General features: G+C 47.0%; 2 protein-coding genes across 3 annotated transcripts in view; both read right to left on the bottom strand.

The window, feature by feature from the left end:
* The window catches only part of VEPH1 (ventricular zone expressed PH domain containing 1), a 260,419-nt gene that overhangs the window by 158,770 nt on the left and 77,693 nt on the right, over positions 1-23,956 (bottom strand). For both annotated transcript variants that reach the window (XM_062178364.1, XM_062178372.1), the window contains exons 4-5: positions 20,021-20,187; positions 7,371-7,580 (exon numbers count right to left, since the gene is read on the bottom strand). In XM_062178364.1, coding sequence (XP_062034348.1) covers positions 7,371-7,580; positions 20,021-20,187 — 377 coding nt within the window. The remainder of the gene's footprint in view (positions 1-7,370; positions 7,581-20,020; positions 20,188-23,956) is intronic.
* Positions 15,863-16,210, bottom strand: LOC133777242 (syndecan-4-like; the record flags this gene model as incomplete). The annotated part of the gene is made up of 1 exon (XM_062216733.1): positions 15,863-16,210. A coding segment is annotated over exon 1 (348 nt), but the record flags the coding sequence as incomplete, so codon positions are not given.

The raw sequence follows: 23,956 nt of genomic DNA, 5'->3' as shown, positions 1-23,956 counted from the left end.
TTAAGGGATATGAGCACCCTCATCTGAAGGTATTTATTTGAGATATTTGCCAAGTTTGTTTGCTTTACAATTTGTAAAAGGCTATATTTGTAGTATTATTCATGGACAGCATGGAACGTTTTACAGTATTAAAAAAAACAGTAAGTATTTTTCTTTTTTGGAAAATAAAAAGCCTTACCCAATTCATGGCAATTTTGTAGTATTAAGAAGCAGCTGACTGACAGCAACTATGGCTTGGGAAAATGGAGCCTTCCAAAGTTTTAACCAAATTCATCGTCCTTGCGGATATTGCAGTTTTTAGCCCCCTGCCCTGCCTCTTGGACAGTGGCCCCCATATCTTGGTCATGGTTTGTGAGCTGAAGGTACACATCGACCATCCAGCTCCACTTTGCAGGATGTTTTCCAACAGTCAGGATGAAGATAGGATCGCGGCTCTCTGTTGCCTTTGTCATTCTTTTCCTTTTCCTCCTGAAACTGTTTTTGTAGGTCTGCCGGATGTCACAGAAATGCGACCTGGGCAAGACGTGTGTCACTTCTGTAGTTGAAAAGCGTCCATGACTCTGAGCCCAGAGAGGATGTAATAAACACTCCCGGGTGCTGGGCCAGCATATTCCAGCCAGTTAGACAAACAAGTCGGAGGGCACAGGATCTGACACCCAGCAAGGCGGTGGCTGAGCTCAGGGCTGTGCCATCTGAGTCTCCACAGGTGCAGGCTGCTGGTCTCCAGCTAAAGGAAAACAAGCGGCAGAGCATCCTTCCACGTGCTATGAGATCACCTGTCAGGACCTTTTAAAGCCTTTCCTCTCGGTCTGCACCATGCAGGTCTGTGGGGGTAGGCGAGAGAGGAGCAGCACAGCAGGGCAGTGGAGTGCATGCTGCACACCGGTGGGTGCTTCCAGCAAGGCCAAGTCCTAATGAGGATCTGACTATTAAAATAGCATGGTTTCAGTCCATTTATTTGAGATGTAAGTCAATGGCCAGAACACAGGAATTCAAGTCAGAACAATCAAAGCCATCCCTAATGGAGTCTCCCTTCCATGTGGATCCCTGTTGGCACAGAGGCGACACGCACTCCAACCACCCTGGCAGGTGGGCTGAGAGCCCTGGAAGGGTGGGGAGATCTAGCCAAGTAATGAAACTCTAAAATGAAACCAACATTCTATTTCAGTCCTCCACAGGCAAGAAACATCAACCTGGCTTGGTCTTAATTGGAGTCATTTTAGATTCAGCATTGAGAATGAGAATGCAATGAGTTTCTTTTCAAAAACGGCTGCAAGCTTCTCTGAGCTCTTTTATAGGTGGTGAGCCTATACTCCACTACTCTCTGTCTCACGCCTGAATTCTTTTCTTGAGCGAAGACAAGAACCTGCCATTCTCCGGTAACAGAATCACAGATGGCCAAGCCTCCTCACATGCTTTCAGGAGAAAGACCCCATGTTACCCTCATTCTCACCTTGCACCTGTTAGATATCAGGGATAAAGTGTGTAGGCTCTGAAATATACCACTCTTTCCATATTAGCATTTTCATTTCCTCGCTCTTAGGTTATAATTACATCATCTATAAGAATGAGACAGTGGCGTGACCAAATGGAAGTGTCAAGTCAGAATGCAACCCTCAGGTTGTTGGTTAGCAGCACTCTCGAGTACTCATTCATTCTCTTGGTCCCCAGTGAGTTCACCTGGAGATGGTACAATATCTTTTCTCTGCAGACCCAGAGACTCATTGAGGAGAAATAGACCTGGACCTGAAAACTGCAGCATGGCACAGCTGGTGCAACATTTGTGGTACAACAAAAGTGATGTGGGGGTATAGACTGGGCATGATCGACTTTTCCTAGTGGAAGTGGGAAGAACTCACACTGGAAGCAACATTCGAAGGGGTTCAGGAAAGATCAGCAGGAGAAGAGAGTGACCTTCTGCAGCCACGTAGATTGGTACTTCATGTTGCTGTCAATCAAGATTCAGCAAGCAGTTCTTACACGCCAAGCACTGTACCAAGTGCTTTCTAGAAATGGTCTAGATGTGTGTTTGGGGATGGACCCTTAGCAGCTACTAGGGGATCAGTTCTGCTGTCGTCTCAGAGGTCTTTACTGCCATCTTCTCATTTGAGAAAAACAAAAGGACCCAGATATTTTTTGCTACGTGTAGGACAATCTAACACATGCTCTTTCTTGTTTATGAATTTGCCTCAACTGAGCATATCAGAGAAGGGGGTTGGGGTAAATCCTGGAGACAGAGAACCTAACATGACCTCTACTAGACAGACATGTGCACCTCAGGAGCGAGAATTCATTAGCTGTCCTAGAAGCAGGCTTTTTCGCTCCTGGGTCTTCCCAGTTGCACCATCCCACAGGTGTGCTTTAGATGCCAGCACAAACCTAGAAATCCTCTCTGAGTCACTGCCCTGACACAAGCCCTGCGTGGTATTAAACCTGGGTTTACCTACGCTTGGGCAAAAAGGACCCCAGAGTGAATTTCAGAGACAGAGAAAATAAAGATCCGTAGGATTTTATTTTTTGCTTTGTGCATATCACCCTCTTCTGCTGGGTGTAATACAGATGGAAAAATTGTGATGCTGTTATCAAGCTGCTACAAACAGTTTGCTCCCCAGATGGGTACCAGTTTGAAAGACAGGCACACCCGGTTTGGTTCCTGGTAGCCAGTCCTGCAGTTCGTACATCTGCATTCGTACAAGCCCAGAAGGTAAAGCATAAACCAGTTAACAACGTGTGTGATTCCAGGCTGACTCGACCCTGTGAGGCATCTCTGGGCTGATGATTGCATACTGTCAAGAGACCCCTCCTCTCCTCAATGGTCAAACCACAGTGTTTGCTGGAACCTTGGCAGCAGGGGAGGGGTCTAGCAGTTAGGCTCCAGTCAGTCACAGATGGTACATTTGAAAAGTTGGAGCAAGATCTGAGAGTTGGACTCCTTTTCTGTATTTCTAAAATCTTTGATGAAATTGTCTGACACTCCAAACTCCTGAACAGAACAGAAACTTTTACTTTTGGGTCAAAGAGAAAACTTCCAAATGAAGTCAATTTTAAGGTGATACCAGAATAGGATAAAAAAAAAAGATGCTGGGGCCAGAGCTCACTAGGGTTCTGTGGCTGTCTTACCATAACACCCAAACGTCCCATGGCTCACTAGTCCTGTGTCTTAGATGGTCCCTCGCTCCAAAATCTCCTTATTTAGACCCAGCTCTCCATATAGAAGGGGTGGGAAGGACTTGCTCAGGGTAGGGTTTCTGCTGCTCTCTCTTTATTGCCTTTCCTCTCCCATGGGACCCCATGCCTGCCCTCATACCTACTCTTTGATGAACCTTAGTAACTTCTTTCTGTTTGAGTTTTGGTAAAAACATACCATCTCTATCTAGATATCTATGTATCTGTCTGTCATCTACTGTGCCTATTGTTCTTGGTCTTTAGGAATATTGCTTCCTAAGGTTTCACTTAGAAAGCTGAAAGGAGGGCCAGTGCACTGGCATTGTAGGCTAAGTCTCCACCTATGGTGTGGGCATCCCAGGTGGGTGCTGGTTCCATCCAGGCTACTCTTCTTCTGATCCAGCTCTCTGCTCTGGTCTGGGAAAGCAGTAGAAGACAGCCCAAGTGCTTGGACCCCAGCACTTGCGTGGAAGGCCCAGAAGAGGCTCCTGGCTCCTGGCTTTGGATCAGCTCAGCTCCAGCTATTGTGGCCATTTGGGGAGTGAACCAGCAGATGGAAGACCTTTCTGTCTGTCTCTCCCTCTCTTTGTCTATAACTCTACCTCTCAAATAAATAAATAAAATCTTAAAAGAAAGCTGAACAGGTTCACATAAATTAAGCAGTCACTAGTTGCTTAGACTACCACATTTGTTCTCAGGACATCTGAGCTTTTGCCATCCTTAAAGCTAAAAGGATTTCCTAGTGGTAATATTTTCTACATTGGAAACAAACAAGGAAAGCGCATAGTTGCTGAGTGGAGGAGACTGTCTGTGGGCTTTCAGCCCAGCAGTTAAGATATTGGGTAAGTTTCCTGCATCCGACATTGAAATTACCTGGGTTCAATTCCAGCTCCATCTTCTGATACCTGTGTGGGAGGCCTGGATTGCGTTCCTGGCTCCTGATTCCAGTACTGGCCTATCCCCAGCCATTGTGGGTATTTAGGAAGTGAACCAGAATATAGGAGTGCTCTTTCTCTCTCTCTTTTTATAAAGATTTATTTATTCTATTTTGAAAGGCAGAGTTACAGAGAGGGAGAGAGAGAGAGAGAGAGAGAGAAAGAGAAAGAGAGAGAGAGATGTCTTCCATCAGCTGTCAGCCCCTAGAGAGCCACAACAGCTGGAGCTGCGCCAATCCAAAGCCAGGATCCAGGTGCTTACTCTGGGTTTCCCACATGGGTGCAGGGGCCCAAGGACTTGGGCCATCCTCCACTGCCCTCCCAGGCCACAGCAGAGAGGTGGACCGGAAGTGGAGCAGCTAGGACTAGAACTGACGCCCGTATGGGATGCCAGCACTGCAAGCAGTGGCTTTACCCACCAAGCCACAGCGCAGGCCACAGTGCTCTCTCTTTTTCATGCTTCCCCCACCCCATATATATATATTTTTTCTAAATGAAGCTTACCTGACATTTTTAGGTAGTTCATTAGACTCTTCCTAAATGGAATAGGACAATGAAATTAAAGAATATCAGAGCCAGAAGGAGGCAGTTCAGTGTAAAGCAGTTAGTTTTGAGGAGAGAAAACAGATCCAGGGAATGAAATAATTTGAGCAGCTTTCACAGCCAGTTGTTTGTCTTCCACCTTTCCTTCTGCCCTCTCTCTTGCTTAGCTGGGAATGGGGTCACCTGACTCCAGTCACCAGTCACCATGTGTCAGCTTCCTTTGCAGTTACACACGCAGTCTTGCTCAGTGGTACTCTATTTAGCCAACAGGATGTAAACACAAGGTTGTGTCTCATTGGCTGGAAGCATCCTGCTCCCCCTCCCCTTTCTGCTGGACGAGTGGGAGGCCACATGCGCCGGTGTGCTCAGGGATCCACTAGCCACCGAGTGGGAGGAGCCAGGCTCCAGATTGACAGCCCTTCAGACTTCTTTAGGTGTGACAGAAAGAGGTGTTTATCTCTGTCATGGTTTTGGAACTGGGTGTTACTGCCACACCTAATCTAAACTGCTTTACCGGGTTGTCTAGAGAATTACTAAATTCATTAGGAAAAGGGCCGAATGGGTGCTGGGTAAGGCCTAACTCTAAATCTAAGAGAAAACACTTTAAATATTGTGTCTCAGGGGTTCCAACTGTCACTCCACAAACATCTGCAGCAGTACTGCCCTGTCTGAAGCTGCCGTGATTCCAGATGTTAGGGTAACTTTCCAGGAAATTTTGACTTAGTAGGCATTTTACAGGGACCAAGATACTTATTATTTAAAAGCTCTTCATGTAATCCCAATATCTGGATATATTTGGCCATTATTTGATCTTACAATTATTCTCTGCTTTGGGTGGGGGGTGGGGCAAGCAGAGCCACCAGAATGTTTTATCTGTTTTGGGGAACAAAAGCAAGAAAACTGGAATTTTGAAACAAATTGCAGCACGCCCTGTGTTTAGGGGGATTCTGCAGCCATGGACCAACCATCTATGGGTCATTAATATTCAGAAAAAAATTGCACTTGTACTAAACATGTGAAGTCTTATTTTCTTATCATTATTCCCTAAAAAATGAAGTATAACATCTGTTTACATATCACGTATATTAAATATTATAAACACTGTGGAGATCACCTACAGGAGAGTGAGGATTATATGTAAACTCTATGTCATGTCTGTAGGGATTGAGCAGCCTCAGAAATCAGTACCCAGAGGAGTGCTGGCAGCAACTTGCCACGAATCCTGAGGGGTGGCTGCTGCTCGGGCTATTTGCATCCAGCCCTCAAGCTCCCTGCACCCACCAGGAGCAGCCTGAGTGTCACCCAGCTGACCGTTCTCTTTCAGGTTAGCCTTGGCCCAGACAAACCACACAAACAGGGACATGATTGCACGTGGCTGGTGCCTTGGTTTTATTCTAACTAACAGAGAAATCTCCTGGGCAAAGGGCAGTCCCCTCCAATGTACATTACTGAACATTAAAAATACTTCTTAAAGATTCGAGGCCTCCCACCTCAGAGGTCGAATGTTTGGGCACTGCAAAGATCTGCAAGGTCAGCAGATCCAGCGAACAGCTGCCAGCTGCGGTTGGCCTAATCAGACTTCCAGCAGCCGATCTCCTGGCAGCAACGGTGACAGGCAGGGGCAGAGCGGCAGGTGCAGGCCATTCCCAACAGCAGTGAGCAGAAAGGGATTATACCAAGCATCATGAAATCCCTTTCGTGGTTCATCCCCATGTTGACACGCGCAGGCTGCGTGACAGCTCAGTGCTCACACCTGTTCTGGAAGCCAGCGCGGTGGGGGCGGGGGGAAGGCTTCTAGCAGCAGGAGGCCCAGGCTCACAGGGCTCCTCAGAATCCTCAGTGGAAACAGAATCAAACAGCATCGAAGATCCATTTACAAAAATTGAAATCAAATGCCAAGGATACAAAAGATCTCATTCCCACTGGGTTCCTAACCCGATCTGAGTCTGGGTAAGCCATGTAACTTGGCTGAGTTTTAATTTCACCCCATGTAACATGCAGAGGTTGAACTTGATGAACCAGAAAATTCTACTTAAGGGTGGAACATTTAATATTTATCTGACAGTGAGATAAATCTGATCAGAGGCACATAGATTATTGATTAGATATTTGCTTTCCTTTTTAAATTAAAAATGCTAAATTCCAATATAAAATCATCAGAGACTGGCACGTGTGTGTGCACGCACGCCCACATTTTTCAGAATCTGAATTTCTGGAAACTTTCTTAGTCTCCTGATCCCCACAACCTCTAACAGCATCCTGTTGTCCCTGTTCAAAGCAAATATTTAGCCTAGAACTTTTAAACATCCACAAACGTTTATTTCACTCTCCCAAATAACATCTTCCAGAAGGCTCAGAACACACTGAGTGCAGGCACTGTAGCCACAGCCTCTCATCGGTGGGTCATCTCCGGGACCTCATCCTGTGCTTGCAATGGTCTCCGGGTCAAGTAGAACTGAACCAGAAATGAGCCGGTTGTTGTTACAGAGCTGTCCCACTGCACCTCAACCCTCCCTCTTCCTCAGGTAATGTGCTGGCAATGACACTCTTCCTTCTGGAACCTTCCACAAAACCCTACCACCTTGACACAGAGGTCACTGTCCACGCACAAGGTTAGAAAACTAAATGGGAATTCTCAGAAGTCCCAAGACTAATATGCAGGTCATAGAGCATCAATGGATTAAGTACCAGTAGAATCCAGGAAACCATGAAAAAAGCCAAACTTACTTCGTCCACTTGCCCAACAGCTCCGTAGATCCTCGCCGTTTGTCCAACGAGGTAGGGGAATCTTTCACCTATCTCTTTGAGCATCGGGAGAAAGCTACTCAGAGCTGCTGGTTCAGAGCCTGCTATCTCTATGAGGATGTTTAGGATGACGTCACTGTTGGTTGCATCTTTCAAATGTCCGATTAGGAAAGGAACACACTTCTGAATCCCCTACAAAGACACAGAAGAGGACAAGGGGAGCAAGAAGAAACAGAGAGAAAAATGGACTGGGTCAAAATCAATTCAGAAGTGAGCTGTTTTGTTTGTTTTACAGTAAATCTGAACTCCACTCATTCTAGAATTACCACCCTCATTAGACCTCAAGCAAATCTCCCAAGTTTGGAATTTAAAATTTATAATAAAATCTTCAGAGGCTTCTGCTTCTTTTTCTTTTAATCTGTGCCTTTTTGTTGAAGAACGGAATTTACAAAATGCTTGTCTAAATTAACTATTGATGTGTTACATCCTCATCAAGAATGTCCCATTTCCTACCAGCATGGGCACTGCAGGTATGGGACAATGTAGGTATGGAAGAAATCTCTGAACTTTACTTAAAGCTTCCAACTTGGAGAAATACGAAGTATTTAATGATAAAAATAGAAAAGAAGGAATGATCACCCACATTTGCTTCCATTTTCTGTCTTGTTCACAAAAATGTAGTAATAAGAAAATTTTACAGCAAAATTATTTCTACAATATTCTACTACTTTATTTCTTGATTTTAATGCTTTTATGAATATAAGGATGCAATCATTCTTATTAGAAAATGTGACACTTTCATGGAGTAAAGTCACTATATTAATACACAGACACTTTGCACACTGATGGTTTTTATCTGCTAAAATAAAAAGAATTGCAAAGGAAAACCTGTGAAAAACTGAATAATAAAGGTAAAAAAAGATTTACCCATCTGTTTCTGCTATGCTTATTTCTTTTGTTGCTGTTAGTTTGCTTTATTTATTTATATCTTCATTTACATATTTTTGCACTTGAGAGAGACAAAAGACAGAGGGATCTCCAATCTGCTGGTTTTCTCCTTAAATGCCTGCAATAATGAGGACTGGACTGGGTCAAAATTGAGAACCAAGATCTCAATCCAGGCCTCCCATATGGGTGATTAGAGCCCAGCTCCCTGGGCCATCACCATTGCCTCTCAGGGTCTTCCCTGGTAGGAAACTGGAATCAGGAGCCAGAGCCAGAGCCAGAGCCAGGATTTGAACCCAGGCACTCCAATGAGGAGTACAAGCAGTCTACCTGGCGGCTGAGCCACTAGGCCAAAAACCTGCCCTAGTTTGCTTTTTTGATTTGTTACTTTTCCGGCAAATAGACTTTAAATGTAACTTTCAGTATTCAAACCAAATCTGATTCACAATTCCATCTGCCCAAAACTGAGCTCATAATATACTCTCCACCCTTCTGGGTTAGAAATCTGCTTCTCCCGTCCCCTCTCTCCCCCCAAGGGCCTCATTTATCCTCAGATGACAGGATTCTCCACCTGGCTGCCAGTTCCACCCTTACTGGCAATCACCAGGTCCACCCAGCTACCCTACAAATCTGCCCCTTCCCTCCTTGCCTGTTCCTCCATTCATTTGCTTGTTCACAGATGTCCCTGCCACTTGCAAGGTACTATTCCCGGTGCTGCAATACAGGTGCCAACAAGTCTGATGAAATCCGTGCCTTCCTGGAGTCATTCACTGTCTACTAAAGGTGACACTTAGTGAAACAAAGAATGGTATCGGAGGTGCCTAGTTACATATTTCAATAAATAGCACACAAGGAAAATGTAGGGCTCCATGAGAGCCGAGGGTCAGAGAAGGCCTCTCTCGATGGGGACATTAGGGGTGACCACCAACCCAGTCTCCTGTACTTGGCTCACTCCAACAGGTTTCCCTGGCTTCAGTCTTGCCAGCCAGTACCTCCTCACCCTGTGTCCCCTGCCCTTCTTTAAAACCTTTCAGTCACCCACCCTTGCTCTCAGATTGAAGCTCCATGCATGGTGTCTGAACTGACACATCTTCCCACGCTTGATCCCCCGCCACCCATTCAACCCTCTCCCATCCAGAACCCATCACACTTCAACCACGATGAATTCAAATGTTTTCCTAACATACTAAATGTTGTCTTGCATCTGGGATTTTACTCAGGCGATTTGGTCTGCCCGGAATCCTTGTTGACCCTGTGTTGCTGGACAAACTCCTAGTCATTCCGAGGTCACAACGGAACTGTCCTTGCATTCGGAAGCCTTCCCCAGCTCTGCTTCTCCTCCTGCAGCTCCTGCTGCACCCCCGTGGCTCTGAGCAGCCCTCCTCCCGCATCCCATTTATTGCTGGTCTAGACATCTGTCTTCCAGCCTTCACTGAAAGCGTCCCTGGTCAAGCAGCTGTTGGGAACACCATCACAAACCCAGTGCTCAGTACAAGTCTGCCTGAAGGTGAGTTAATGAATATTTGAGGACCACGTCAACAGTGGTAAAAAGAAATGATTGCAGAGAGTGATATTCTGCTGTTGCTGCTATTAGTTTTTAAAATTTATTTGAAAGGCAGAGAGAGAGAGAGAGAGAGAGAGAGAGAGAGAGAGATCTTCCATCTGCTGGCTCACTCCCCAAATGCCCCAAACAGACCAGACAAGACCAGCCTGAAGCCAGGAGTACAGAACTCTATCTGTACGCTCTATCCAAGTGGACATCACTTGAGTCATCACCTGCTGTCTCCTAGAGTGTGTGTTAAGTCTTCAGGAGGCTGGAATTGGAAGCTGAGCTGATCTTGAATGCAGGCACTCCAAAACGGATGGAGTAATTCTTAAGTGCTGTGCCACACCCCTATCCCACAGGGTAGCATTTGAATAAAAGCTCTCCCTCACCCCACAGTGGTTGAATGAATTTAAGCATCTGTTAAGCATCATATACAACACAATTAACAGGACACAAGAGAAGACATTTCTGAGGAAAATAAAATTGGCTTGCATGTAGAGTTAAGCTTTATATTCATATCTAGCATTTTTGGAGGAAAGGACAGGGCTACGTTGTGGTAAATGGCACGTACGGATGAACAGTTCTGTAAATGCTGCCTGTGCACCCGGGAGCCGTTCTCCATCCCTCAGGGGAAGCCACGAGAGGACCCTGGCACATGTGGCAGAAGTGTCAACCAGTGACATGAAGTCAGGGCAACATGCTGAACCCGAGCCTGCTAGAAATGGAAAATGCTTACACGTTTCCTGCTCCTGTAACATTCCATTTCCAAGTCCTTATTTTTCAGGTTCTAGCCCTGAAAATTCAGGTCTCTGTGGCATGTGCATCTAGTGCCAATTTCATTCAACTGCAGCTGAACAGTCTGAACCACACAAGAATCTGTTTATCTGCTGCTCTATAAAGAAAAACAAAAAAGGAAAGAAGGAAGGAAGGAAAAAAAGAAAGAAAAAGAGAAAGAAAGAAAGAGAGAGAGAGAGAGAGAGAAAGGAAGAAAGAAAGATGGGCCAGCACTGTGGCACAGTGGGCTAAGCCTTTGCCTGCGGTGCTGAAGTCCCATACTGGTGCCAGTTCGTGTCCCGGCTGCTTTTGTTCAGATCCAGCTCTCAGCTATGGCTTGGGCCCCTGCACCTGCATGGGAGGCCCAGAGGAGGCTCCTTGCTCCTGGCTTCAGATTGGTTCAGCTCTGGCCATTGTGGCCATTTGGGGAGTGAACCAGCAAATGAAAAACCTTTCTCTTTGTCCGCAACTCTGCCTCTCAAGTGAATGAGTAAATCTCTAAAAAGAAGAAAGAAAGTGAGAGAGAGAGAGAGAGAGAGCAGGAAAGAGTGAAGGGAAGGGAAAGGATAGGAAGGGAGTGGAGGGGAGAGAAGAGGAGGGGAGGGGGAGAGAAGAAAGGAGAGAGGAGAGAAGGAAAGGGAAAAAACAAGCTGGCTTTCTCAAGGCAAATATACAAGCTTTGCACAGTTAAATTCATAGAAAGAGCAAAAAGAAAAAAAAAGCCATGAATAGGGTAATAACCATTTTACAAATTAAACAAAAGCTGATTACTTTACTGGGGATTCCTAATAACCCAAATTTGATTGTGAGGCTGGCAGGAGAGAGTTCTTGAAGTTCATTCCACACGTGAATAGAGAGTGGTGCCTTGGCCTCGATGCATTACCCTGGGGTCAGGAGGGACTTAATTTTCTGAACACTGGGCGTCTCCTGGGCTGGTGTCTTCAGTGCTGCTGTGCTGGGAGCTGGCTTCGCACCGCAGAGAGAGACTTGACTTTGCTGAGAGCGGAGCGGCATGGAGACGGCACAGATGGAGGCCCGGAGCAGGCTGACTCAGCCTGCACTCAGGGCGGAAACCCCATTCCATGGCTGAAGCAGCTTCCAAGCTGGCCTCCTTGCCTCAAGTCCTCTCCTGTCATTCCAGCCTCCTCACTGCCAGCAGGCATTGTCCTAAACCCCCAATCTGCTCACATCAAGTCTCCCCTGGAGGGGAGACTTGCAAAGACCTCTCGAGGGCCCATGGCAGAATCCCATGCTATGGTATTCCAGGGTCTTCACCCATGGGTGCACCTGCTGACTCCTCCCCAATGACCCAACTGCACGGCACTGGCCACGCTCAGTGGCTTGAACATGGAGAGGAATCTCACACTTTCCAATGCAATCTTCTACTGGACCACCCTAGCACAGGCAGGATCTGGAGCTGGAGTACTACTAGACGAGCCCAAACCACATACCCAAATATTCAGAAGCTGCATAGAATGTTCTGGCCTCCTACCTGACAAATCCACCTTTGTAGCATTCAGGAACACCTGATGTGAACTTCAAATTTTGGGCTTCGGTAGAGGAAATGGAACGAGCTCTCATTTCTTGCCTCCTCCCCGTTTCTTCTCTTCCTACCTCAGCCTTGCCCTGTATGTGACTACTCCAGCCCCTCTCCCACCCCCAGCCCCATCCAGGCCACCCCTCAGGGCTATGGAGTGACCTTGTTGGCAGACTTGTCCTTGAGGGAACAGACTCAGGGGCCAGGCCTGCACAGGGACTGCAGAAAGCCTGAGGTATCCAGAGAAATGCCAAGGTCCTGGGAACCTGAACTGTGCTCTGTTGGCAAGGGAGTAAATGTAACCTGGAGGCCCCAGTAGAGGAGAGCCAGACCAGAGCCATCCAAAGCAGGCCGGCCAGGGCAGGGTCCAGCCTTGACTCCGCTGGTCCTTCCTGAGTAGATGTAATCAAGTACTACTTCTAATTATGCATTTGTCTTAATGTATAAACTAAAAGACAGAGCTAGTGTACCATGTGTCTCCGAGTTAGGTATGTATACACTCCCTCTTAAATTAGTCCTCAGGCCCAATTTTCTCTTCCAATTAGTTTGACTAGCATTAAGAATCTATAAACTGGCCGGCGCCGTGGCTTAACAGGCTAATCCTCCGCCTTGCGGCGCCGGCACACCGGGTTCTAGTCCCAGTCGGGACGCTGGATTCTATCCCAGTTGCCCCTCTTCCAGGCCAGCTCTCTGCTATGGCCCGGGAAGGCAGTGGAGGATGGCCTAAGTGCTTGGGTCCTGCACCCGCATGGGAGACCAGGAGAAGCACCTGGCTCCTGGCTTCAGATCAGTGCGATGCGCTGGCCGCAGCGGCCATTGGAGGGTGAACCAACGGCAAAAAGGAAGACCTTTCTCCCTGTCTCTCTCTCTCACTATCCACTTTGCCTGTCCAAAAAAAAAAAAAAAAAAAAAAATCTATAAACCTGTGAATCTTGGGCAGTCATTTGATCCAGCAGTTAAAGAGCTGCCTGGGACGCCTGCATCCTGTATCAGAAAGCCTGGGTTTGGGTCCTGCCTTCCAGCTCCAATTCTGATTCCAGCTTCCTACTGGAGCAGATGGTGGCTCAAGTAATTGGGGCCCTGTCACACCTGTAAGAGAGCTGGGATGAATTCCAGGCGTGTGACTTCAGCCTGGGCCAGGCCTGGCTGTTGAGGGCATTTAAGGAGTGAACCAATGAATGAGGGAACTCTGTCTCTGTCTCTCTCTCTCTCTCTCACCTTCTTTCTCTATATCTTTGCCTTTCAAAAGACAAATAAATCTTTAAGAAAAAAAGATTTGTTTCTTTATTCAAAAGACAGAGTTATAGAGAAAGAGGGCCGCCCAGAGGGCAATGGTGGAGAGAGGGCACCTGCCGGCCCAGCCAGCCGCACCCAGGAGCTCACAGATGGGTGAGCCTTGAAGCCGGGCCGTCCTCGCAGTCTGGTGGACTACTCAGCTTTACCCGGAGAATCATGTGTATTTCAAGAGCCAAGGGTGGCCCCGCAGCCCAGGAGAGCTGTGTTCTCGCTGGTCACAGGAGGTGGGGGGCGAGGAGGGCGTCAGGACAAACAGCCCCGCGGAGGCCCACAGCTCCCCTCTGGCTCCACTTCCGCTCAAAATTTCACAGGGTCACGAGCGGGCTGCACTTCTGATCGATGCCACTTCTTCAGCTGCCTCCCTCCATAAAGCCTCTCTTCACAATTCCCCCATTTCCCTCTCCCACTGTGTAATCAAGGAAGGGCGGAGAACCGGTAACGCGGTCCCTGAGCTCCCCAGGCCAGCTGCAGGCTCCCTCGTCCCCGCGGGGCTCTGGGAGCCCTGGCTGCAGGAAGAGCAAGGGGAAGGCAGGAGGCGCCCAGCGCAAGCAAGGGCAGAGAGGAAGTGGGCTTTAGGGACTCCGACACAACTCCTTCCCACCGCAAGGCTGCTGGCACTGTGGGGTGCGTTCACATCCCTGCTGCTGCTTCCTAACCCTGTCTTTTCATTCTGGAATCCACACTCAGCACCCGCAACACCGCTGGGAACCTGCGCCCCACCTGCCCCCCTCCTGCCTCCCCTGGGTTCTTCTCCTGGCTGGCTCCGCGCTGGCTGTCATCTCTCCCATGCCTTCTACTGTCTCTGGAACTCCTTTTGGCTGTACAGTCAGGGCTGTACAACCTCAGTGTTGGGTGCATTGAGGTCCAAGAAGCCCTCGGCAGGGATCCACTGGGTTTGTGGATGTGGCCTGGCCTCACTCGTCTGGCTTTAGCAAAGGGAACTCGGTGCTGTCAGAGCCACACGGGTTTGGGGAGGGCCGTCTGGCTGCAGAGGCCAGGAGGGAGACCTGGAAAGTGACCAGAGGGAAACAGCAGAGGCTGACCACGAAGAGGGGCTGTGAAAATCTACCTCATCAAGTCACTGCTGGGAACCAGCACTGCTGTAAGTTGTAACTTCCTCTTGGAAGTTTGCTTCTCCCGTTACACAGTGAGAAGCCAGTTGTGGGGGGAATCAAGGACTTAAAGTCTGCAAAGTCTGCCTGGTACACGGGCTGAGCTCAGCTCCTGTCACAGCCCTGCACAGCCAGCCCTGAGCAAAGCGCTCCCTTTGTGTCTTCCCAAGTGGAAGCGGCTCTGTCCACCTCCCCATCCCACACCTCCCCGGAACCAGAGAGGAGGGAGCCGGGAGTCCGAGGACCCGGTCTCCAAGCCTGGACTGTCTTACAGTTCACTGCTTGCTTGATGGGGGGGCAAGAGCATTCATTTTGACTCATGTACATTGGGGGAAAAAATTACACATCCGAGAGTTATTAGCGGGATTAAAGGAGATATTAGATGTAAAAAAAAAAAAAAAAAGGCCTTTGTGAAAGATTGAGCTCTTTGCAGATTTAGGCACTAATAGAGGTCATCAGTGTCAAGAAATATGCATGGAGGGCTTTCCGACGTGCCAGGCACCAGGCTAAGCATTGGGAGCACAGCGGCGAGTGGGATGGTTCTCATGTCTCAGGCATCTGCATCCAGTATAGGTGGTCGAGGAGAGAGACCACTGCAGACAAACTCATTACGGCATGAACTGGGCTGTGGCAGGGCCTGGGGTAAGAGGGCGGGGGGATTTCTGGCTGCAGGGGGACATCTAAGCTGCTGACTAAAGGCCCAGCGTAGTCAGGCAAGGAAGAGCGGTGGTGTTGCGGGAACATCTCAGGTGGAGAACGCTGCTGTGTGTAAAGGCTCGGTGGCCTGTGAGAGAGTGCCTATCACGGGCCCCAGAATGGTAGTTGCTTAAGGGAGAGGGTCCCTGCGAGGTCAGGAGGTGATCAGAGGCCTGGATTAAATGGTATCATAAGCCTGAGTTGCTGGGCAGACACAGAAGGCCCATAACCAGGGCCAGCACCGTGGTGTCGCAGGCTAAGCTGCTGCTTGCAAAACTGGCGTCGCATATCAGAGCACCCGTGTCAGTCCAGGCTGCTCTGCTTCTGATCCAGCTCTCTGCCAATGTGCTTGGGAAAGTGGCAGAAAGTGACCCAAGTATTTAAGCCCCTGCCACCCATGTAGGAGACCAGGATGGAGTTCCTGGTTCCTGGTGTCAGCTTGGACCAGTCCCGGACACTGCAGCCATTTAGAGAGTGAACCATCTGATGGAAGAGATCTCTGCTTCTATCTCTGTCTGTCACTCTGCTTTCAAATAAATAAATCTTTTTTTTTTTTTTTTTTTTTTGAGATCTTGGGGACAACCTTGCTCTCCTCCAGTTCCTTGGGCTTGGTGGGAAGCTGGCTCCCAGGCCCAGCATCCTCAGGGATGTGGTTATCTAGAGGCACCGAGGACTGGACCACTTCAGGGAAGATCTTGGGCTCCTCCACGTCGTCCAGATCTCCGGAGCCAGGCAGCTCAAAGTCACCAGGCTCCTGCCCGGGCGCCCCAGCATCCTCGTCATCTGGTAGTGCCCCAGAGAAGTACCCGCCTTCCAGGAGGTCCTGCGGGTCAATGACCTCCGTCTCCCGGATTGACTCTGTGGTGGCGCCCACGAGGAACAGCAGCAGCAGCGCAAGCAGGCGAGTGGGGGCCATGGTACAGCAGCGCAGGGCGGGCGTGCAGGCTGCGGTGAGTCAATCAATCTTTTTTTTTTTTTTTAAATAAATAAAATAAAGGCCATAACCGGTGTCTGATGGAACTTTTGAGAATGCAAAATGTGGGTTAATTCTCACTCTTGGACTCCCTTTTTTTAAAAAAATAGATTTACTTATTTATTTTGAAAGAGTTACAAAGAGAGAGGGGGGTGAGACCTTCTATTCACTCTCCAGATGGCCGCAATGGCCAGCACTGGGCAAGGCCGAAGCCAGGAGTCAGGAACTTCTTCCGAGTCTCCCACATGAGTGGCAGAGGCCCAACAACTTGAATCAGCTCCTACTGCTTTCCCAGACACATTAGCTGGGAGCTGAATTGGAAATGTAGCAGCCAGGACATGAGCTGGTGCCCGTGTGGGATGGCCAGCACCTCAGGCAGTGACTTTACCTGCTAGACCACAACACCGGCACTTGGACCCCTCTGTTTTAGGTGGGTGACCCCAAGTCCTTTTCCTCTCCCTCTCACTGTAAGTGAGGCTTATCCTGCCTCCATTGACTTTCATGCCCAGCCTTTACCCATGAGAAGCAAGCTTAATTAAGTTATTCTCCCCAGGTGCCTCTTGAAGTTCGCTAGAACCCACCTACCCAGAAATTGGGTTTGTTTTACTCCTCTTCTTAGGTTGCACATACTAGGGGATGCCTGCTGTGTCCTCTGTGAAATCAAGGAGTGAACTCTTTTAGCTGCCCTTTCCCACTTCCCATGTCAACTGGTCCTCGTATTCCACCTGCCGTAGGCAGAATAACAGCCGCCCAGAGGCGTCCACATCAGAATCCCCGGAGCTGGTGAATATGCTGCTTACATGGCAAAGGGACTTTGCAGAAGTTATAAGGGTGGAGAGGTAATTCTGCTCATTTGGGTGGTCCCTATGCCATCACAAGCATCCTTGTAGGAGAGAGGGAGGAGGGACAGAGAGAGAGGAGACATGAGGAAGGAAGCGGAGGCAACAGTGGGGTGGACCACCAGCCACAGCGTGCAGGCAGCCTCTGCAGGAGGCCAGGCTACAGGTTCTGCCCTGGAGCCTCCAGGAGGTATCAGCCCTGCTGACCACTGCGGCCTTATGGCCTGCAGAACACTGAGATAACAAATCTGTGTTGTTTTACTGTTGTTTGTGGTACTTCCTCACAGCAGCAATATGTTACTAGCATATCCATACTACCCATGTGTGCCCCTCACTGAGCTGCCCTTCAGGGCGAGCCAGTGATCCCCCAATGCACTCCCCACCCGACTCCACTGTACCTTTGCTCCTCCTTCCTGTCCTTAGTGTTCCACGTATGCTCTGGAGCACGTGCTGTAATTTCCTCCATGGCTGGTTCTATCTCATGTTTACCCTCGCATCTCCCACCTCCTCATTCTTACTCTTCTTTAACCCTCTTTGTTTGCTCCTAAACTTCTTGAATTGTCAGTCCCCATTCATAGGATCATTTCCTAACTTTCCCTTCCATATACAATCCACAATAGACAACTGTTTCCACCCACTTCCCACCCCCAGACACTGACCCTCAAGGGTCACTGGGAAGTCCCAATGGCCAAATCCAAGGTCAACTCCCATCCCCAGTCCCCTTCAGTTCTTTTAGATCTTAATCCTGTCCGGCCACTTTTAGCACTTTGTAAACCACAAAGGTCCTGGTTCTTCATGGTCTCTATTCTCTTTTGTTTCTTGTTTATTTATTCATTTCTTAATTCAATAATTTGTTACTGAAATCCCACTATGTGCCCAACACTATACTAAGGAGTACACGTGAATATGTAGACAGAAGTCCTGTGTTCCTTAAGGAGTTTCAGTGCACTGAGAGGCACACAGAAAAATAATGACAGTGTACTGCTCTCAGGGCAAACACACAGATGCACAGAGGTCCCCCATCCTATGCCCAGACTCTACAGTTGCCACACAAAGTGTGGTCTCAGAGCAGCAGCACCATCACCACCTGGGAACTTGCACAAAGGATGGAATTGGGGGCCCTACCCCAGACCTACTGGAAGAAAATATCTGGAAGCGAGGCTCAGGCTTTGGCCAGTCTACCTGGGCTCACATCCTGGAGCTTCCAATGAAGCCAGCTCGCCAGTGCCCAGAGCTTCCAAACCTGCCACACTTGCACCCAGCAGTGCATTCGTCTGGGTCTGGCCGGGATGCCACTCCCTGAGTGGGACTTCATCCTGTTTTTTTTCCCTAAAGCATAATTCATTACCCTCTGCTATGTGTTCACTGTTTGTAAAGCATTTTCCATGCTGTTGAATCCATTTGGTTCTATGAATATCTACTGAGTGCTACTGAATGGCGGGCAAAGGAACCTGCGTAAAGAGGAAAAAAAAAAAATCCCTTGCCAAATGAACTTCAATCTGTTGTGGCTAATCAAGAAGATGACCATGCTTCCTTATTCTCCTTTGAATAATTTGGATGCTGAATACAATTTTTCTTGTCTTCACCTTAGTATTGACAAGTTTTTCCAGTGAAGGGTACTGACGTTCTAAAGAAACAGGGCATAGAAGCAATCATAATTGATTTAATCTTGGTTTGACTGTTCATATTTGCTGCACACACATTTTGGTATCATCCAGAATCCATTTCTACATCCCCTTCCCAGCAGACTCCAATTTCTACTTGGGTGTCCTCCATTTCAGAAGAGGCTCTGAAGGTAGAGCATGTGTCCTCCACAGAGAAAACGTCAAGATGCCAACTTGAATACTGGTGATAGTGACGGAGTTAAGGGAAGCCTGGTGCCCAGACAGCCCCTAGCACCTATCTCGACATGATAAGGGCAAAAGTCACAGAAGCTGGACGCCAAAACCTAGAAATCAAATCTGAAAAATGGAGATAGAGGAACTGTTCAGTTCACATTATTTGATCCACTGGCTCAAGCCTCATCTGCAGCTGTGTTTTTTTTTTCCCCATAACATTAGCTATGGTTCCTTTCATTGTTGAATCTGTATAGGTTGGGTGTTCTATTACTGACAATCACAGGCATCCCAATTGTTGCAATCTTTTGCTTGACTGCAAAGAACAACTGATTCACTATCTAGAAAACAAGGCTTTGCTTTCAACATGGGCTAATTTGCTCACACATCATGCCCTGTGTAGGCCTTTCCCTTTACCTTGCCTGAATGTCCTCCAAGAACTGCAGGGTGAATTAAACTTTCAGTAAAGCAACCTTGCGATGGCTACAGGTGTGCACACTCATTACTGTTCATCACGGGATCTGTGATGGCTAATTTTGTGTGTCAATTGGACTGGGTATGGGGTGCCCAGAAAATTTGGTTAAACGTTATTTTTGGGGTGTGTCTGTGGGGATGTTTCTAGAGGGGCTTAGCATTTGAATGGAATTGTCCCTTCACCATGGGTAGGTGTCATCCAATTGACTGAGGGCCTGAATAGAACAAAAAGCTGGAGCAGGAGGGAACTTATCTCTGCCTGATTGCATGAGCTGGGAGATTTAGCCTTCTCCAGGCCTGCGACTGGGACTCAAACCGTTAGTCTTCCAGATCAGGGTCTTTTGGTGTTGGACTCATACTACATTACCAGCTTTCCTGGGGCTCCAGTTGGTAAGCAACAGACTGTGGGACTTCTCCATCTCCATCATTGCATAAGCCAATACCTCATTCTATACACACCCACACCCACACACACACACAGAGAAATGAGTGCCTTCATTTGAGGATAGAAGTGTGCAGATGTATGAGGGAGGAAATGCTAAGCAGACACCGAGCTCCCGTACCCAGAAAGCTGTAGACCATGGTGTATGAAATGGACTCTTTACCTCCAATTGTTTTCTCTTTGCTGCTACATGCAAAAGCCGTAGTAGATGATACTGTTCTGGTTGTTCCAGCTGAGACATCAAGGCCAGGAGTTCTGGCAGGTGTCTGTTAATGGGCTGAGGTTGCTTTTCATACACGGCAGGCAACACCCTCAGCAGCATGGCATTACCTGAGCAGGGAACAATAGAGGGAATGATGACTTTATCATGAAAATAACATTATTGTCATTGCAATAACTTTTGCACTTACTCACATACTACTTAGCAAAAGCCGACAGCCAAGTCTGCTAAAAATAACACAATAACTTATTCTAAAACATCATCAAATTATGATTTAAACTAATTCCATAAAAGGGAATATTGTATGATACGATCAGCATTGTTATTTAATGAAAATTTTTCCTGAGTAACACACCATGGGGGATAGAGGAACATTTGACAGTAACCAGACCACACCCTTGAGAAGGAAATGGTTCTGATAAAGAATTCCTGATGAGAAACAACATTTGGATGATGTTGAAATGAAAACTAAGCAGTGCCATAAGCATGAACCCAAATAAAACTGAAACAAAAAGAGCGCAGAGGAATGCAGGCACATTCCTGAGCTGTGGAGGCAGGATTTAGACGACAGACATATGGAAACTATGCCTTAGTTTTATGAAGAGTTTAAAAAGTGGCCATGTAAATTCAAATCCCCAATTTCTGCACTATTTCAAGGGATGTTTAGACTTGGCTTGTTTGTCACATGTGATTTGTCTTGAAGATATGTATAGACAACTGGATTTAAAATGGCAAACCTCATGAAAAAATATATTACAAAAGCGACACGACTTATCTGCAAACAACATATGGGAAACATCTGCTTATCACTTTATGGTATGGATTTTTCTCAAAATCCTCTCAAGTACTTAAATGCCTCAGAGGAGTTGTTTTCTTGAGCAAGGGTTTTCTTGACTCTACTTTTGTTTTAAGTTTGGCTTTGTAAATGGAAGATGCACACAGAAAGAATCAATTAAGCAGGAGTTACACACACGTGGACCTTTGTTAAATGATGGGTGCATGACTGTGCATTAAGGGTATTTAGATAAAACGCTCAATGAAAGAAGGCCAGCACTGTCAGAATATCAGCCTCTAAGTTCACTGATCAGGTGACTCTGGGTAAACTCGAATGTATTTGAGAGACAGCGACTAACAAGAATTGTTCTTTGCACTCAGTTCATAGACTAAGTTTCAAACACATCTTAGTCTTACGCCCTCCAAGCACAACCTATTGCACTGGAACTGTTGAGGTTTTCTTAAGAAGAGGAAGATGTTTCTATCAGTATTTGTTTTCAACAATTTATCCTGTTTCCCTTTTTTTTTTTTTCTTACTAAGAGCTTCTTCTTAATTAATAGCACTTTTTAATGTATTACTCAATTTGTACAGAACACATTTAAGTTATAGAACCTAGTCAAGTGGACATTTTGATCAGCCAATAAAGAGCATGGTAAGTGAGACTGCAGTTGGAATCTAAGACAAGACACTGGTGTATGACTTTTTGGTACAGCGTTCGCTAACGGCCCTGGAAAGACTGAAGAGAAAAAAATCTCAGATTAGTCATTTTCAGCTGACTTGAATTTTGATAAAAAAAATATAAAATAGACACAGAAGAACTTTTTTGGGATTAGAAACTGATTAAACATTCCTACGTGTAGAAATCCTGTGTATTCAATTCATGAAGTAATGCAATGGAAATTTTGATTATGAAATATTTCAAGCCACTCAATCCATGCAGCTAAGGACACAAGGAACACTTTTGTACCCACCAACACCAACTGGCTTTGTCCAAGCTTCATCTTGTGCACTGATGGCTTCCCTTCCCATACATTTCCTTTTTTTTTTTTTTAAGATTTATTTATTTATTTGAAAGGCAGAGTTACAGAGAGGAAGAGGCAGAGAAAGAGAGAGAGAGAGGTCTTCCATCCACTGGTTCACTCCCCAAATGACCGCAAGGGCTGGAGCTGCACCCATTGGAAACCAGGAGCCAGGAGCTTCTTCTGGGTCTCCCACACAGGTGCAGGGTCCCAAAGACTTGGACCATCTTCTACTGCTTTCCCAGGCCATAGCAGAGAACTGGATTGGAAGCAAAGCTGCTGGGACTTGAACTGGCACCCATATGGGATGCCAGCGCTTTCAGGCCAAGGCATTAACCTGCTGTGCCACAGTGCCTGCCCCCATCCGTTTCTTTTCCTTCCATCATCTTCCTGTGATTATCCTTCAGTAACATTCTATAGTGTTGTTTCGCATGCTTTAAAATGTATTTGAAGGGCCAGCATTTTAACACAGCAGGCTAAGCCACCACCTATGTCACCGTCACCAGCATCCCTTGTCACAGGGCTGGTTTGAGTCCCAGCTGCTTGGTTTCCAATCCAGCTTTCTGCTGATGTGCCTGGGAAAGCAATCCCTGCCACCTACATGGGAGCTGTGGATGGAGTTCCTACCTCCTGGCTTCAGCCTGGCCCAGCCCTGACTTTTGTGGCCATTTGGAGAGTGAACCAGTGGATAGAATATTTCTTTCTCCTTCTTTTTCTCCTTCTCTCTTTGTCACTCTGCCTTTCAAATAATTTTTTTTAAGCATATGCTCTTGCTGGTGCTATGGCATAGTAGGTTAAGCCTCCACCTGTGGTGCCAGTATCCCATATGGGCACCGTTTTGAGTCATGGCTGCTCCACTTCTGAGCCAGCTCCCTGCTTATGTGCCTGGGGAAGCAGTGGAAGATGACCCAAATTGTTGGGGCCCTACACCCACATAGGAGACCTGGAAGAGGCTCCTAACTCCTGCCTTCAGATCAGCTCAGCAACAGCCATCTGGGGAGTGAACCAGCAGATGGAAGACATCTCTCTCTGTCTCTCCCTCTTTCTGTCTATAATATTGCCTCTTAAATACATAAATAATCATTTTAAAGAAATGTATATGCTAGTATCACACTGCACATATTTTTTAACATATTTTTTCTTTTATTTTTTTTTAAAGATTTATTTTATTTATTTGAAAGACAGAGTTGCAGAGAGAGGTAGATACTGAGAGAGAGGTCTTCCATCCGCTTGTTCACTCCCTAGATAGCCACAATGGCCAGAGCTGAGCCAATCTGAAGCCAGGAACCAGGAGCTTCTTCCAGGTCTCCCATGTGGGTGCAGGGGCTGAGCACTTGAGCCATCTTCTGCTACTTTTCCAGGCCATAGCAGAGAGCTGGATTGGAAGAGGAGCAGTGGGGACTAGAACTGGTGCCCATATGGGATGCTGGTGCTTCAGGCCAGGGCTTTAACCCACTGCGCCACAGCACTGGCCCCATGACATTTTTTTTTTCTATTCAATATTATTGAACTTTTACCTCCAAAACCTCTCCTTTGTTTATTTTCACAGCTGTATGGTATTCCATTGTATAGTTATTTAATAACTTATTCATACACTCTATGCTTTTTCAATAGTGCTGCATTTTCAACCTGTTTGTACATATGTGGGAGATATTCCCCATGGAAGCACTTCTGAGTTTAACATGCAAAGAAATCATGTGACATCCTGTTAAACAAATGCTGCCTCAGTTTTGGGGTAGAGCTTTTGAATCTGAATTTCTAATAAGCTCTCAGAAGATGCTGATGGTCCCTGGACCCCATAATAGCAAAGCAATGAGGATGTCCCTCGAAATTGGGTTTTTAGATGTTCCAAAATTCCTCTGCAAACGATTGCATTAGTTTGCTATAGCTGTCATAAGAAATTTTCACATAGTGGCCTAAAATAGCACAAAGTTGTTACCTTATGTTTCTGTAGTTCAGAAATCTGGCATGAGTCTCCCTGGGCTAAAATCCAGCGGTGCACAGGCTGGGTGCCGTTCTGGAGGATCTGGGAGAGCATACGTTTCCTTGTTTTTTGCCAATACCTATAGGCACGCACTGTCTTGA

The sequence above is a fragment of the Lepus europaeus genome, chromosome 2 (genome assembly GCF_033115175.1).
Source record: "Lepus europaeus isolate LE1 chromosome 2, mLepTim1.pri, whole genome shotgun sequence".
Taxonomy (NCBI): Eukaryota; Metazoa; Chordata; class Mammalia; order Lagomorpha; family Leporidae; genus Lepus; species Lepus europaeus.
This window is presented reverse-complemented; position numbering and strand designations above follow the sequence as displayed.